At 43.7% G+C, this 15,925-nt stretch overlaps 1 protein-coding gene across 3 annotated transcripts in view; it reads right to left on the bottom strand.

Annotated features, from left to right (window-relative positions):
* Nucleotides 1-3,999: 3,999 nt before the first annotated feature.
* col5a1 (procollagen, type V, alpha 1) overlaps nt 4,000-15,925 on the bottom strand; it is a 74,973-nt gene continuing 63,047 nt past the window's right edge. For 2 of the 3 annotated variants that reach the window (XM_049018870.1, XM_049018872.1), the window contains 11 exons: nt 15,851-15,904; nt 15,710-15,763; nt 15,295-15,402; nt 15,154-15,207; nt 14,470-14,505; nt 14,256-14,309; nt 13,815-14,076; nt 13,472-13,584; nt 11,862-11,930; nt 7,017-7,250; nt 4,000-6,576 (listed from right to left, as the gene is read on the bottom strand). In XM_049018870.1, the coding sequence (XP_048874827.1) occupies nt 6,430-6,576; nt 7,017-7,250; nt 11,862-11,930; nt 13,472-13,584; nt 13,815-14,076; nt 14,256-14,309; nt 14,470-14,505; nt 15,154-15,207; nt 15,295-15,402; nt 15,710-15,763; nt 15,851-15,904 (1,185 nt within the window). In that variant the 3' untranslated portion in view covers nt 4,000-6,429. Of the gene's footprint in view, nt 6,577-7,016; nt 7,251-11,746; nt 11,816-11,861; nt 11,931-13,471; nt 13,585-13,814; nt 14,077-14,255; nt 14,310-14,469; nt 14,506-15,153; nt 15,208-15,294; nt 15,403-15,709; nt 15,764-15,850; nt 15,905-15,925 lie in introns of all 3 variants that reach the window. The other variant, XM_049018871.1, reaches the window with a different exon arrangement.

The raw sequence follows: 15,925 nt of genomic DNA, 5'->3' as shown, positions 1-15,925 counted from the left end.
CCCAGTCATCTCTGCCTGCTTGCCCATTCCTGCCTGCCTTCCCTGCCCTGTCGTCCTGATCTGCCTCTGTTTTGCTTCCTGCCCCATCGTCTCCACATCTCGTCTTTATTCATACAGGTAGGACTGAGTCACCTGGCTTTCGACCACCAGCTTTTGACCCGACTATCTGCCTGCCTTGTCCCTTGGGCTTTTGGTGCACCCGGCTTTAAAATAAATAGATCAGTCTCCTGAATTTCGGGGTCTGTCTCTTCTGTGTGCATTCCACGTTACAGAATACTTTGCCAGAACCAGCGAGTGGGGGCAAAGTAGGGCAGGCAGTACGGGCGAGGCAGGCAGCATGGGGAGAAGAGATAGCAGACAAGAAAAGAGAAATGCTCAGTATGGCTCATAAGAATGGCAACAATTCTTCACAAGGTTCACAAAGTCACTCTCACCTTTTATCGTGGGGCAGACAGGCATGGATTCGTTTCAGCGGGTGTGCTTTGCCTGGGTGGGCATGACAGAGTCCTCCCCCCCCTCAACGGCCATCTCCTGGAGGCCACATTGGAAGCCGTGGTCAGCCACAAGGGCAAGGAGCCGGTTTAGAGAGGTGGTTACAATGAAAAGCTGTCACCTCTCACGGGTACCCATGATTGTTCCTCTATCCCAAAGCCCTCCCAGTCCACCAGGTACTATAACGTCCTTCCACGATGGTACAAGTCCAGGAGTGCGTGTACTTTGAAGACTCGGGAGTCATCCTGCAGAGACTGAGGAAGCAGTATAGTCACGTTCCTCGGTGGATGCACAGGACAGGTTTCAAAAGTGAGACAAGGAAAGAAAGGCATATATGATACACACTCGGAAGATGTAGATGGTAGGAAGTTGGACACACCACCGTGAAGGGACCAATATACCAAGGGGACAATTTACAATAAGTGGGTAGCTTCAGGTTATGGGCAGATAACCATATATGTTGACCTACCTGATAGGTTGGAGCCGGACGTCGTCGTTGATCTGCGAAGGACTTTTGCCGCTGTGTAAGGTTTTTCAGGACTTGCTGACAGTGGGACCAGACCTCCTTACTCCCTTTATACCATTTTTCACCCTAAGGCTGGGTGATCAAACAATTTGAGAAACACGAGCTGAAACTTATGTGCAGAATCAAGCAGAGGACAGTAATCAGTCCACAGTGCAGTGTCCAAATCCTGTGCCCTTCCAGTAAGTAGGGAAAAGATGAAGTGCACTCATGCAGAGTCATCTAGAGAGCAATGGGGTGTTCGTCTGTGAAAAGGCCGCACTGCATCAAAAATGAGCCGATTTGGGTTACTGCCATACTTCTCCGGGAGAGTGACAGGAACCGATGTAGCAGTTCATGGAGGGGAAGCCAGCAGGTTGGTTTGGGAAGCTTGCCCTTCCAGGATCTGGGTTACCAAGGTGGTAAGCTGGTTTACTTGGTGCTGTAGCTGCGGATCTCTGCTGCGTCCATCTTCGGTAGGCAAAGTATTCTGTCAAGATCAAGAATCACACTAGACACTGAACCTCCAGTAAATTATCAATACCCAATTTAGTCCAAATTTAGTTAATTGGTTCTTGCAATATATTAAATAATAATTTGATCTTGTAATACATTAAAAGAGAGGAGAAAATGCAAACATCCCCAAACCGCACAAATCGATCAGTCGAAGGCAAAATAGCTAATTCCTGGCTAGCTTTTCATTACCAGTCATCCCGAATGCTGACAATGCTCCTTTCTATGGTGACAACCAGCCTCCCACTGTAGTTAAGTCAATGTGTAATAAACACAATAACCTTTATCAATTTGAGCAAGCAGCATTACTACTAAAGGTGGCTTTCAGTATCTCCATTTTCCTTGGCACCATTTACAGAAAACGTTTTGAAACTCTGACTCTTTGAACTGCAAATTCAACAACAGTTGGTGTTTGGAAACACTTTCAGAGGGAATAAAAAAATGTACATTTTCCATACTATTGTGAAACATCTGGTATTTCTGAACACCCTGTGCCACATTCGAAAACTGTACATCCACCTTCAGGCGAAATTAAAATGTGTAGATTTATGTTATTTTACTAAGAAATTCATCCCTGCACATGGTAACATACAGTGCATCAACAAGCACTATTCAATTTTAAAATTATAACACCCCTGAAATCAATACAAATGATATTTTCTGCCACCTTTTATTTTTGATTAAAACAACCTTCAACTGAAAGACAAATGCTGCAGTTCTCTGAAAGAAAAAAAAATGTAGCCCACATAACGGGCACATACACCCAAGTTAAAAGGAAAATGGGCACACACACCCGAGTTAAAAAGGAAAACGTAATGCACATAACGGGCACATACACCCGAGTTAAAAAGGAAAACGTAACGCACATAACGGGCACATACACCCGAGTTAAAAAGGAAAACGTAACGCACATAACGAGCACATACACCCGAGTTAAAAAGGAAAACGTAACGCACATAACAGGCACATACACCCAAGTTAAAAAGGAAAACGTAACGCACATAACGAGCACATACACCCGAGTTAAAAAGGAATACGTAACGCACATGGGGAGGCACATAACGGGCAGGCACACTTGAGTTAACACTAGTCAGCAGCTTGTTTGCTTGAAATGCTAGATTTTTTGCATAAGTATCCACTCAACCTTTCATACTTGTATTTCCGATGATTTTTGCAATTATTTTTACAATAGTTTTAAGCTTTAGTTACATTTAAGGTGTATCATTGGTGGCCCATTCCACAGTTTTTTATCCAGACTGAGGTCAGAACATTGACTTGGCCAATTCCACACTTCTCTGTTTTTGGCATAATCCAAGTTTACTTCTACCCTCTCAGCTACTCCTTCTGGCACCTTTTGAAGAGAAACCTCCACATAAATAACTGATTCTGACACAACCAAGAGTTACAATAAGGACATTGTGTTATTCATATTTTTTCACATTGAGTTAAAAACAAAAAGCACTATGTTGCGTTGTTTTTTTTTTTTGTATGTCTTCAGGACCGTCAATATGGCCTTTTTGGAGGAGAGGTCTTTCTTATCAACAGTGACCCATAGATCCCAGATTTGCACAAGCTCCCCATATTGCTGTAACAAACCTAACATTGTCTGATGAAAGGGTGCAGCTTTCAGTGTGGCCACTGGATTCTTGGTGGTCTCTCTGATCAGTCTTCTGATCGTTCATCCAGGCATTGGGATATGAGCCAGGCAAGATCCTGGTGATTCCATGTAGCCTCTACTTAATGATGACAGTGCTCCAAATGTTATTCAACGCCATGGAAACTTAGTTATCTCTTGGTCTGTAGTGTTCAATAACTTTGCTCCAAAACTTGTCACAGTCCACAAATTACCAAGCAATGACAGTTAATAGGCATAACTCCCTTAATTCTCCAGTCACAGCCATTACAACTGAAAACAGCTAGAGGCTAATTAGCCTCTTGCATCATCCTAAATGCCTAAATTCCTCACACCTTATTAACAGTGGCTATTGTTGATTGCCTTTGTCACCAAGCAATCTGATGCAATATGTTTCAATATCAGACTGTAAACTTCACAAAAAATTAAAGGGTGTATAAATTTCACATATGTGTTGTAGATGATAAAGAAGTTTAATGAACCTTTGGACGAACGGGGGCTGTATAGCACTTTCCTCTGTCTTATTCTATATTATGAGGCTACATGACATGCAGTAATTGTAAAATAATGTAGTATGATGTATAATGTGATCAGTTTTAGTTTAATCAGTTTAAAGGTTCAAATTCTTAAAATTACACAGAGCTAAAAATAAACAATATATTCATTCATTCATTCATTCATTCATTTTCCATACCCACTTGTCCTATGCAGATTATACTTACAAAAAGGGTAATTGTGATCAATGCAATAATCAATAAAACACACTGGCTTAATGTTACAGTCAAGACTCTTACGCTCTTGGATAACTGCATAGCTTCTAAATGTCACAGATAAAGAGGGGGTCTTTCAGTAATATTACTCGTGTAAATTTACATTTATTTTCTTAAATAATACAATAAATATACTACAAATTAAAAGGTTGTTTGGTTCAACTTACAATATCTTCCTCGCTACTTTTCACAATTAACATGCCTTTTCGCTCAAATAGCAGCTGAAAACATTTAGAATATTTTAAAATAGTTCCTTTATGTTATTCCAAAATACAAGAAAAGAAAAAAAAACTTACAGTTCATGCATACAGATTTTAATGCTTTGATAAACATACAAACAGTGGAACACGGTAAAGTGGAAGGGGCACAGTAACTTTGAATTTATTGTCAAACAGCAAAATTTCTTCTGTGCTTACACAGGTTTGACTAGACCATAAAAACTAAGAAACAGATTTAAAAATGGCAGCACGGGTGATTTCAAAAATAAATTTACTGACAGGAAAACAATGAACATGACATACTGCATGAAAATACACATATTCCATAGTTTTAATAGAAACATATTTTAATAGAAATGGTTCAAGTCACATATATTCAAATAGAAAAAGAGTAATTTATGATGAACAGTAAAGCATGTATGTAGTAGAGACTAAGTGGTCAAAGGTACAAGATTTGCTGTAAGTGAAACTCACGTCAATCCACTACAGCGATGGCCAAAATAATGAAAAAATGTAAAAATCATAAAACAGAATTACGTGCCCCAGGCAAGTTTTTATTTACTATTTTATTTTTTTATTTTTAAAAAAGAGGTGTTATTTTGTCTGACTAGTCTACAAGGTAATTTGGGAATCCCAGTCTTAAGTAATATACATACCCGGTAATTTATTATTATTTGTACAACTTTAAGCCAGGAAAAATCAAAACACGCCACTGAAACCGATACCTGCAAAATGAAAGATTGCATGCAGCCCTTGTTTGTAAACTGATGGAAAGAGCACCATCTATGTTTTCAAATTCCTCAAAGAAGCACAGCTATTTAGATCATTAGTTATGTCAAGCAAGGATTTCTGTTTACAAGCAATTGACTTCATCTTTTTCTGCCAGCTACTTTGGAATTCTAGCCGATTGTCACAGAACAGAAAACTCACATGTGAAGTTTCCAGCAGTGTTTTAAAACTTCAAGTGAAAGTAATGAGACTCGCCTACGCTGGACACCTGTGTGTGTAGATAGATCTTTGTATACACAGTTCTCACTGAGATCCATATACAAAAAAACTCATAACATATAAAATCACAATACAGAAAACATATCTCAATTGCCCACAACTGTAACATAAATTAGCACCATTTTCAGGACAGTTTTCGGATCTGCTTTTTTCCCCCCATGGTCCAATATTGCAATTTCAGACACCTTTTCATTAAAGGGTTCATTAAAAAGTACATACACTTTTCTACCGGCATCCCATCCAGGATGTACCCCTGTTTTGTGCCCTGTGCTGCCTGGGATGGGCTTCAGGTCCCCCTGTGACCCTGCTCAAGGTAAAGCGGTCAGAAGATGGATGGATGGACGAAAAAACACTGTTATTAGGCATAATCAAAGATTTTATAAATTCAAAAAATGCCATTATTACGGGGATAAGATCTGAAAGCTTTTTAGGAGACTGATCAGCAGTATTTAACTTCAGAATTAAAGTGTAAATACTGAGCACCTTAAACAAACATTAAAATAGCACCAGTAACCCTTTTTATTACAAATTTGATGCAATCTTGCCCTATGAATATTCTCAGAGGATAAACATGGATGTGCTGGAGAAGGGGCTATTTAAGTGGCACATTAGTGCTCAGACAGCAGCACCGTGTACTTGTGAGCTTTGGATGTAAAAACTCTGTGCTTTTACACCCAAAGCCGTCCCTTTAATTTTCCGTTTTCTTGTTATCTCACTCTTAGTAAAAGGTACCCAAACGCATGTTTTCAAGCCAGGATCAATATACATTTCCAGGAAAAAAATATACAAAACGTACTTACAAACATACCAAACAAAATTTATTATATTTCTATATAATATTTTATATGTAAGCACCATTGCAAAGAACAGGCAGCCATTTGGATAAAATGAAGCATGGAAACTGAAATCAGAAGGAAATCCTGACGATAGAGACTAGTGAGGGTCCCACTCACTTTGGAGTTTTCTTAATGCTTCAGAGCAACCTGATCGATACCACAGAGTTTGCCGAGACACGGGCAGAGACACAGGCAGAGAAAGGAAGGCAGGGCATAGAGAATCAAGTGGTTAGCGAACAACTGACAGCTTTCAAAACCTGTGTGTGATGGAGAAGGCAGACTGAGGTTGCAAGGTTGCGGTTTTTATTCTTTTATTGAACATTTATTTCCTTGTCTTGATGTTTTTTTTTTGTTTATTTTTGGAGACAATGTTTTACAGATGTGAGATGTCGGGCTGTTCACTTTATTTTAGTCAATTTGTTTTAATTATATATATAGAATTTCCTGGAACAGTGTCTCATCCGATGAAGCAGACAGGACCCACTTCAAATCCAAACTTCTGTAAGGCTCCACCAAAATCACTGAACATGACGTCAACAAATGGCACCTGTTCCACCTTTGGCGTGTTGAGCTCAAGTACAGTCTTTTCATAACCCTTTTTCAACTGGAAAAACAGAAAGACGGGAAGGAGGGACCGATGGTTACTTGCAAGCCTTGAAACAAATGAGCTCTGGAGGATGGAGCTCTTGAGAACGCATAAAAAAATATCTGATCCAGGTTACTGGCTATTGAACTATAGCATATATTTTACACTTCAATTGTTTTGCCAATAAACTGTAGACAGCGGTTTGAAAGCCAATTTAAAATTGCCACACTGGAGATGCAGGAAAACCACAAAATTAAATTCTCCTTTGGGTCTCTGGAAACCATTCTTTATTTTTTTTTTAATTTTATTCCATTATTATTATAACTGAGACAGACTAGCAGATTAAAACTACTCTTAACTGTATAGTATACATTATACTGGATTTGATCAATAACTGATGGATTTTTACTGGGATTGTTCATTACCAATGGAAGCACCATTATGTTTTGGATACTCACTGCACAGCCGTCCACCACGGCACGGATGTAGGGGTTGTTGTCATGGGACATCTCCTCGTCGTTCGAGCCCAGGAAGCGGATGGCCTTGTCATAGCTGTCAAGCTCCGAGTCGTGCCAGGCCACTGACTGGTAGCAGTTGTAGGTGAGGTTCTGCCGGGCAGCGGCACTCAGCAGCCGCAGGAAGGTCATCTGGACCACCCCAATAGGGTTGCCCTCCGCATCCGCATAGGATAGCTGTTTAACGATATACATGGCAGAAAAAGAGTCTAGAGAGGGACGATTGTAAGGTTGGGCACACGAAGGCTTCCCTATCCTGTAACAAACTGTCAGTCAGACTTTGGCAACAGATATTAGGGGTATATTTTCTCTGGTTGGGGTTAAATTTTACTGAATTTAATTCATAGTGACGATTTTTATGGAAAAAGACATGGAATGATTGTTTTCATTCTTTTTAAATAGAGCATTAATATAAAGTTTTGAAGTCATTGTGCTGAGAAATACCGTGCTTGAGAAAAAATGGCTATTTTTAAATTAACAAGATCACTGTCTAACACATTTAAAAAATAATAACCAAAATGTATAGTGGATGAAAATAGGATCGCATGAATATATACATTACTTTTTGAAGATTTTTACAGTGAAATTTAGGCTTTAATTTTTGTCTCCAATGCAATCACTTTTTACAGCTTGAAAAATGAAAACAAATATTTACTGTCACGGCCAGCTTGTCCGATCCTTGTGTGTGCCATGCCCCCTGATCATCAAAGTCTGTCTTCCCCAGACTTGACATTGATGTTAGTTTGTCGTCGTCTGCCCTGTCCCTTTAATAAACCCTCGTTTCCCGTAATCCTGCCTACCTGCCTCATCCTTCCCTGCTTCCTGCTTGCCCGTCTATCCCGCATTCTGACAGAATGACAAGTCTCCAAGAGAAGACACCTTGCCAGACCGAGGCGGAACTCCTCGGTCATAATGCCAAGGTAATGTACTGGCTCGATCAGAGGTAAGGGGCGATCCATTGGTGCGAGCATTCGCGGTTCGTATAAGGAAGTGGCTCGAGGGGAAATCCCTGCCCGAGGACACGCACCCTACCGTGAAGGTACGTGAGGACATATGGCGGCTGAGAAGCAGAGTGGCGAAGAGTAATATGAGGCAAGTAGCTGGGGACTGTGGCTGGCCGTATGGCCCGCTGTCCGAACTCCCAGAGGTGCCCTGGACTCTACCCCCGGACCTTTCCGGAGACTCTCAGCCTCCATCGAAATTCCGGACCGGGAGAAAGAAGGAGAGAGGAGGAGAGAGATCCACAGAGGGGTCGGCGATCTTTTTGGGGGCAGTCTCTCTCTCTCCCCCCCCCCCGAGTTTTCCCAGGAACCCCTTCCGATCCTCAACCCGGCGGTGTTCGATCCAGTGAGGGTAGAGCCCAAACGAGCCGCGGTTAGTTCTACCCAGACGCTCGCTGAACAATTCTTAACCCTCCATTGTCTTTACTGGAGCGTGATGGAAGAACCGGCCACTCTGGTCTCCCCGGAAGCTGTCCGACTTTGCCACGTTCACTCCCAGTTCTCCTCAAGGCGACGTGGAGAGGTTAGCAGAGGGCCTGAGGAAGCTGCTCCAGTTACGGAGAGCGGTGCCCCTTACTGGTCTTGAGTCGGCGTTCCCTGCTCCATTCCCTGCACTGCCTCCAGCCACTGATCTGCTCCCTGCACCACCCAATGCGGCTGCTGCACCGCCTGAGCTCCCTACTGCGGCTGCTGCACCGCCCGAGCTCCCTGCTGCGGCTGCTGCACCAACCAAACTCCCTTCTGTGGCTACTGCACTGCCCAAGCTCCCTGCTGCGGCTGCTGCACCGCCCAAACTCCCTTCTGCAGCAACTGCACTGCCCATGCTGGAGGTCTCGGCAATGCCCGAGGCGCCGTCGCGTCCGCCCGCAGCACCACCTGAGGCGCCGCCACCTCCGCCCGCAGCACCGGCTAAGGAGCTGCCGCCTCCGCCAGCAGCACCGCCCGAGGCACCATTGGTGGACGTCGCCTTTGCCAGCTGTGGCTACGCTGTCGCCTGCTGCAGCTGCCTCTCCCTCCTTGCCTTTGCCAGTGTCCCCTCCGGCTTCCTCCTTGCCTCCCCTGGTGGCCCCTCCGACTCCCTCCTTATCCCCTTGACCTATCTCCTCGGCCTGTCTCCTCAGCCCCTCCGAGGTCCCCTCCTGCTCCGGCCTCTCGGTCGCCTGCAGCCCCTTGGGCTGCAGCGCGTCGCCCGCTGTGGCTTCCTCGGGCTCCCCGTTCTTCCCCGGCCTTTCACGTCTGGCCTCCCGTCTCTGTTCCTTCTGTGTTTGTTCCTCGTCCCTTTGTTCCTCCTGCCTCTGCTCCGCATCCCTCTGTGCCGCCCATGTTTCCTCCTGGCCCTTTTGTTCTGCCTGTCTCTGTTTCCTCTGTGTCGCCTCCTTTTCTGGTCTGTCTGTCGGCGTTCCCTGTTTTGTGTCAGGTCTTTCCTGTGCCTGTTCTGTGTTTCGGTTCTGTTCCCTGTGCCCCGGTAATGGTCTTGTTCTTGTGTTCCAGGTCCCGTGTCCCCAGTCTCGTCTCGTCCGTCGCATCCCACTCCGAGCACGCTTTTGGGGGGGGGGGGGTTCTGTCACGCCCAGCTCGTCCGATTCCTGTGTGTGCCACGCCCCCTGATTATCCATGTGTGCTTCCCCGATCATGCCCAGCTGTTTCCTGTTATTTTCGGCTTGTCTTATGTATTTAGTCCGCGTCTGAGTCTGTCTTCCCCAGACTTGTCATTGATGTTAGTTTGTCACCGTCTGCCCTGTCCCTTTAATAAACCCTTGTTTCCCGTAATCCTGCCTACCTGCCTATTCCTTCCCCGCTTCCTGCTTGCCCGTCTACCCCGCGTCCTGACATATACATTGTTAATATATATTGCTCTGTAAAATATATTGCTGCATTGAAAAAAAAGAAACAAAGCTGGCGCCTGCCAATACTCTGTGAGCAACCTAGGCGTTTGTGGCTGCTCTGCATTGACATACAGTGGTAAGTAAAAGCATTTAAACGATAACCAAATGTACTTCCGATAAATTTATTTTAATACTCTACCTTTTTATTGAATACTGAATATAAGAACTTGTGATCTGCATGAGCGTCAAAACGTTTTTTATTATATCTGTATCAGGGAAATCAGTATCTATACCAACCAGTCTGGTGTCTTCTGTTCCACGGGCTTTTCTTCTTTGAGAAAAACAGGACTTACTAGGACAAAAGCGCATGCACTTCTGCTGATAGGTCATACAAGACCTAAATACCATGGACAGACACCCAAATGGAGAACTCGTGTCAAATTATGCTATAAACTGCTTGGCCTGAGTGCATTGACCGTGCTGGTTAAAGTTACACTGGAATTATCCATTTGTGCCTGTCATCCATTTGCCTTGTCTGTACAGTGGTTCAGAGCAGTGGTGCCCTCCAGTCAGCCATGATGCACAGGCAATGGTGGAAGGCCCAAAGCCTGAGCTTCCTGCCATCAGTCAAACCCATGACCAACGTCATGTCAAAGGACACATTACCTCTCCAGTACAGCCGCAAGTGTGACTAAGAACCCAAAAGCCCCTGTTCAGTGATTGAGTGCCTTTGATAACAGAATAAAAGTATGCCATTCAATTGCCTCGATTTTCACATGGCCTGACTGCATTTAAATGGCTTGGTTGTCACATCTTGATGTTCTAATTCACCTTTCCTGGAGACTGTAGCCAGAGGGCTATTCACTAAGAATGATCTATACTTGTGGCCAGAATTGTGGAAACACCTAGAATTTTTGGCAATACACTTCACAAACTACTACACGATAACTGGTGGTAATGTTTATAAACAATCAAGGAGTGTTTATAAATATCACACACTGGACGATTAAATAAGTAATTGGAGTAACTAGAATAAAGTTCTGCAATCTCAAAGAATTGGAATCCATAATTGTGGCCACTGATGTAGGTAAAAGGTGAATGATAATGTTAATTCGCAAAGTCGGTAATAAAACAGGCACTGAGTCACTTTCAGGTAATGTCTTCTCCGATGAATCGTGGTTAAGCAGTCGCATTCAAATGGACAGCTTACTGAAACACAAAAAAGCCTTAGAAAACATAAATTTAGGTCAAGCCTGAACTCGGGGATAGAAAAGAAATGTGAACAGAAATCCTGGTTTCTGAGGCTCTGTTTAAACTTGGTGTTAAAATGCATCGTGAGTGATCGGATGACAAGCAGCCAGCTGAGATACATAGCAGCATACACCTGTGTCTACCTTCTGTCTCCAAGGTGTCCAGCCGACCACTTGTGTTCAGATTTCCTTACTGCTCTTGTATGCAGTTATTGTGACGTCCTTGTTGGGGACGCATCCAGATGCATTAGCATTTACACTACAGAAGGCATGGGGTCAAATGAATCCCACCTTCGCAAGTGGGTTGATCGATCCGATCACAATGCATCGTGGCAGGTGTTTACACTATTGTTCACTTGTGATCTGATCACCCGGCATGCATTTAAAACCAAGGGTAAACAGAGTTTCTGTAAGTCTCCCCTGCCGATGTGGATTTGAATGCTCTGTTCCCACTTTCATTTTAGTGGAAGACACCGCTTTGCTGTTTGACTGCAGGCGAGCGGCGGAAAGATCTTTCTGGCACGAGCAGCGCAGGCGTCAGCGGCGTGCAGTGCTGAAGGCCTGGGTCAGCCCCTCGGCCGTGCCGTGCGACTTACCAGGGAGCCTCGCTTGTACCGACTATACCAAGTGCCTGGCGTGTCTTTGGGCCAACGGGCCATTTTACTCTGTAAAATATAAAGGCTGTTAAATAAAGGGTAAGGAAGGGCTTACCAGTTTACCGCGTTTGAATTCACTGAACCAGGACCCAGGAACCTCCTTTGCCCAGGAAGTGAGTCTAGCCTGGCATATGGGGCGGGACAGAAAGGGAAAGAATGCTGGTTAAAAACAGTAACATCCTCAAGGGGCTGTGGAGTTTAAGGGTAAGACCATTTACAGCAGAGAGGCACGTGCAGGGGACACCGACTATGAATATACCAGAAGAGCTACGTATCCAATAGAGACGCAAGCTCACTTTAAAGGGAGCCTGGGGATTTTGTAAGAAGTAACTTAGGCCTCATTTTCCAAATCTGAATGCCCAGCAGAGGCATGACAAATACAAATGATATGTCCTCGCCATGCAGCCTAGCATGTTTCTTCCCGCTCAGATCGAACACCAAGTACAGCTCGTTCTCCACCCCCAAAAGGGCCATGTCCTTTAAGAATTATGAGGGTAGTACTCGTCAGTCCCCATTGAGCTTCAGCTTCATAAGACCATAAATATACCACCAGCTGAGATCTAGCTCTCGTTATTTTGAGCGCTACTTCTCTGCTGTCAGATATAACAAAAATACTGAGATACAGAGTCAGAGCCAATTGCTATGATGCTTCATGATTTAAATGTCTCCTTGAAAGATTTTGTACACTTCAAAACACATATTCAGAAACTGTGGCTTAGCAATACTAACAATGTTGAGGCAAAGGGAGAATATAAAGAGACTGTGCTACACTTAATGGAAATACTTTCATGTAATTTGTCAGAATGTACTATTTCAGATTCATTTCTGTCTTTAGATTTAAATTTGTCATTAACCATAGATTTTAATACACTGCTGATGTTTCTTTTTAGTTGGTTTGTAAATTATGATTACAGTCAAAGACATTCAGTTAGGTTACTGGGCATTTCTAACCTGCCTGCATTATATGATTGTGTGTGTCTCCTTGACCTTGTGGTTAGAAAATAGATGGACGACTATCGATACGATGACCGCTAAGAGCAGAAGTCTTTGTCCCGCTCATTGTGGACATGCCTCCTCTGCATGAGCCGGCAGTACTGCATGGCCTGAGTCTGAGCTCTGTCCTTAGGCCTGGACACTCTGCTATGCTGAAATGTAGGGTACATTATTTCCTCATTCTAGGAAGCTTGTGGTAAAGCCTCCAGCTTATCTGCTCTGGCTGCCGCAGAACTGCCACAAGGCCGAGCTGCTGCTTGCAGTCAGTGAGCTTTTGTGTGCTTTTCCTCTGATGACCAGTACCTGTGATGCAGACGCCATGGACCTGTACTGAGTAAAGAGACCACTGGGCCTGGAGGGGAGTGTAATGGATGAGAGCAGTCTGCCTTCAAAGAGCAGGGAGACACTCTGCAGTCAGTCGAGTGTGACATGGAAATCGGATGTGACCGAACAGTGATGGGCCCCATCAGCCAGCCAGCAGAGTTATAGATGAATGTTGGTGTTGTAGTGCAGAGTTTAGGCCGTATGTGCTTCTTCATGCTGACACGCTGTGAAGTTCTATGCATCTTGGGGTATCTGTGGTGTCAGTGCCCGCACACTTCAGATTACAGCCATGCATTACGCTATGCATATCAGTGACCCCCACCCCCCGCATATGCCACAATGACTTACTCCTTCAGACTTCTTGTCTGGGTAGATGCAGCTTTCTCCACCAGCTGTGAAATTGCAATAAACCTTGAAGGCATCACGAGCACAGCCCTGATTCGGGTCAATCCAGTATTGCCCTGAAATGACAGACCCCAAAATCCAGTGACTTCTGTTATTCACATACGTGAAAGTACATTTGACAACATCAAGCAAACAGGTATAAAGGTACTTCTAAATTAAGAAAAATTATGGCATAGGCTGTTTGCAGCTCTTAACCATCACGCAGGGTACAGTGGCTGAATGTGAATGAAATAAACTGTGCTGTAAAAGAAACACAAAGCATTGTGACGTTAAGATTATAACACACCATCAGGGAAATCAGGATGGCACAACTGCAGATCTTTACAGGTCCGGGCGGGATTATTCTGCGTGCCCAGGGGGTGCTTCATCTGCTCAATCTCCAGCTTGAGTGAGTTGAGAGAGCCGAAGATCTCCTCCATGCCGTCATCATAGTCTTTGTATCCGTCGGCTTTGGGGTCATCCATCAGCTGGCTGCCGTCAATATTCCTCCTGCTTCTCTTGGGGCTGGACTGGATGGGCAGGGGGTGGATGACATCTCCAGGGGGGCCCTGTACGAAGGAATAGCAGTTTTTTTATTTTAAAATGAATGGGGAAAGATACACATCACAATCTCCTTTAATGAGGTTTCAGTCACAATGCAGGGGCTATACTGGGAAGCTTAATGGAAGCAGATTTTGACTTCTAATTCATGCTAGAAAAAAATTTCCACACATTAACACTGACTTACAGGAGGGCCTGGTAGTCCAGGAGTACCGGTTTCACCTTTAGGACCAGTTTGACCCTAAACAGAGGAAAAAACAAACAGATCCTTAGATAGGAACTTTGCAAATGCTTTGAAAAAAACATTGAAACACTAACTAAAGACATCTACATTACAGCTAATAACTGCTGGCTCTCCTTAATGTTTGATTTATCACCACTTTGCTTAGTGTGGTACGTACAGTCGAACCCTTGGCACCCTTTGGACCTGGGGGACCCTGTAATAGAAAAAAATAATAGTATATCATGTCATTTTGAAACTGAGTATTAATTTTTATTGACAAGTCTGTTGCAAACTTCCAGATTCATTTGATCATCTGCAATCGTTTGTTTGCTTTTACTATTGGTTATTCACTCCCAATTTTCCACCTGTTGATCAATTTAGTGCCCTGTCATCTCTCCTCTCTAAATTTCAGTGAGTAGGCGATATGCTTTCATTAAAAAAAATTAAGATGATATGACAGGATAGACATTCAACAAAACTGGCCTGATATATAAACAAAAAGAAAAATCAATGGTTGAAGAAAACAATTAACTTAATCTTATCTCATGGCTTTGGCTCCATCCACCCTTATCTTATATTGTGAAGGGATGAATGTCATGTTATGTCAGATGTGCTGCAGATAGAGTGATCTACAAGGTTTGGATTGCTTGGATGCTTCCCAGTTTCTCAAAGACTTGTAGCTCTCAGCATTTCGGTTGTAGTAAAACTCATGTCAGTATGATTTATTCTTCTAGGTTTAGAGAGACATTTATTGTGCTTAATTTTTTCCTATAAATAGAAATAGTGCAGAAAGACATTGGCTGGCAGGTCTAGCTGACTACAAGTACATATAACACATATCACATCTATATATTACACTTACCGGTAATCCTGGGGGTCCGATGGGGCCAAGAGGCCCTGAGGGACCAGCGATACCCTGAAGAGCAGGTTAGAGCTGTTACAGAGAGAGCTGCACATGCCGTTTTACTCCATAATATACATTCGTGATAAATGGATGACATACAGTGTCGCCTTTCAGACCCGATGACCCCTGAGGACCTGGAAGGCCTCGGTCGCCTTTCTCTCCCTGCTCCCCCGGAGGGCCGATCAGGCCAATCAGACCGGGATGACCCTACATTATAAAATAAAATAAAATTACGAGCACAATTTTACGACACCCTTTGAGGAATGTACTCAATGCTGCAAATTACATTTACGGAGTTGGTTAAGGGTTCATTTACAAATGTACATGTCCATTTTACATATTTACATATTTTACACCTTTGTGACGAGTTAGACTGATAGGACACTGATAGCTAGGTGCTGTCGAGGATTCAGTGAGGCTAGGGTGGCCAACCTTCCAGTGAATGCCCCGGTTTCGGATTTTTTTAAATGAATGATTTACATACTGTAATGCTGGGAATATCAGCTTGCCCTACCTTTTCACCTTTAACACCAGAGTCACCTTTCAAACCGGGTAATCCAGGGGGTCCCTAAGGAAATACAATTAAAGAGAATGTAGCTTCAGCTAATGTAACCATGACAAATTAGTTTAATTAAGTTAGGGTAATTCTCAGTACCATGGGTCCAGGTGGTCCCGCTGGTCCAGTTGAGCCTGGAAGACCTTGCTCTCCCTAGAAAAGACCAATTAATGT

The sequence above is a fragment of the Brienomyrus brachyistius genome, chromosome 7, assembly GCF_023856365.1.
Source record: "Brienomyrus brachyistius isolate T26 chromosome 7, BBRACH_0.4, whole genome shotgun sequence".
In the NCBI taxonomy this organism is placed as follows: Eukaryota; Metazoa; Chordata; class Actinopteri; order Osteoglossiformes; family Mormyridae; genus Brienomyrus; species Brienomyrus brachyistius.
The sequence above is the reverse complement of the archived record's forward strand: the minus strand, read 5'-3'. Positions and strand labels throughout refer to the sequence as shown.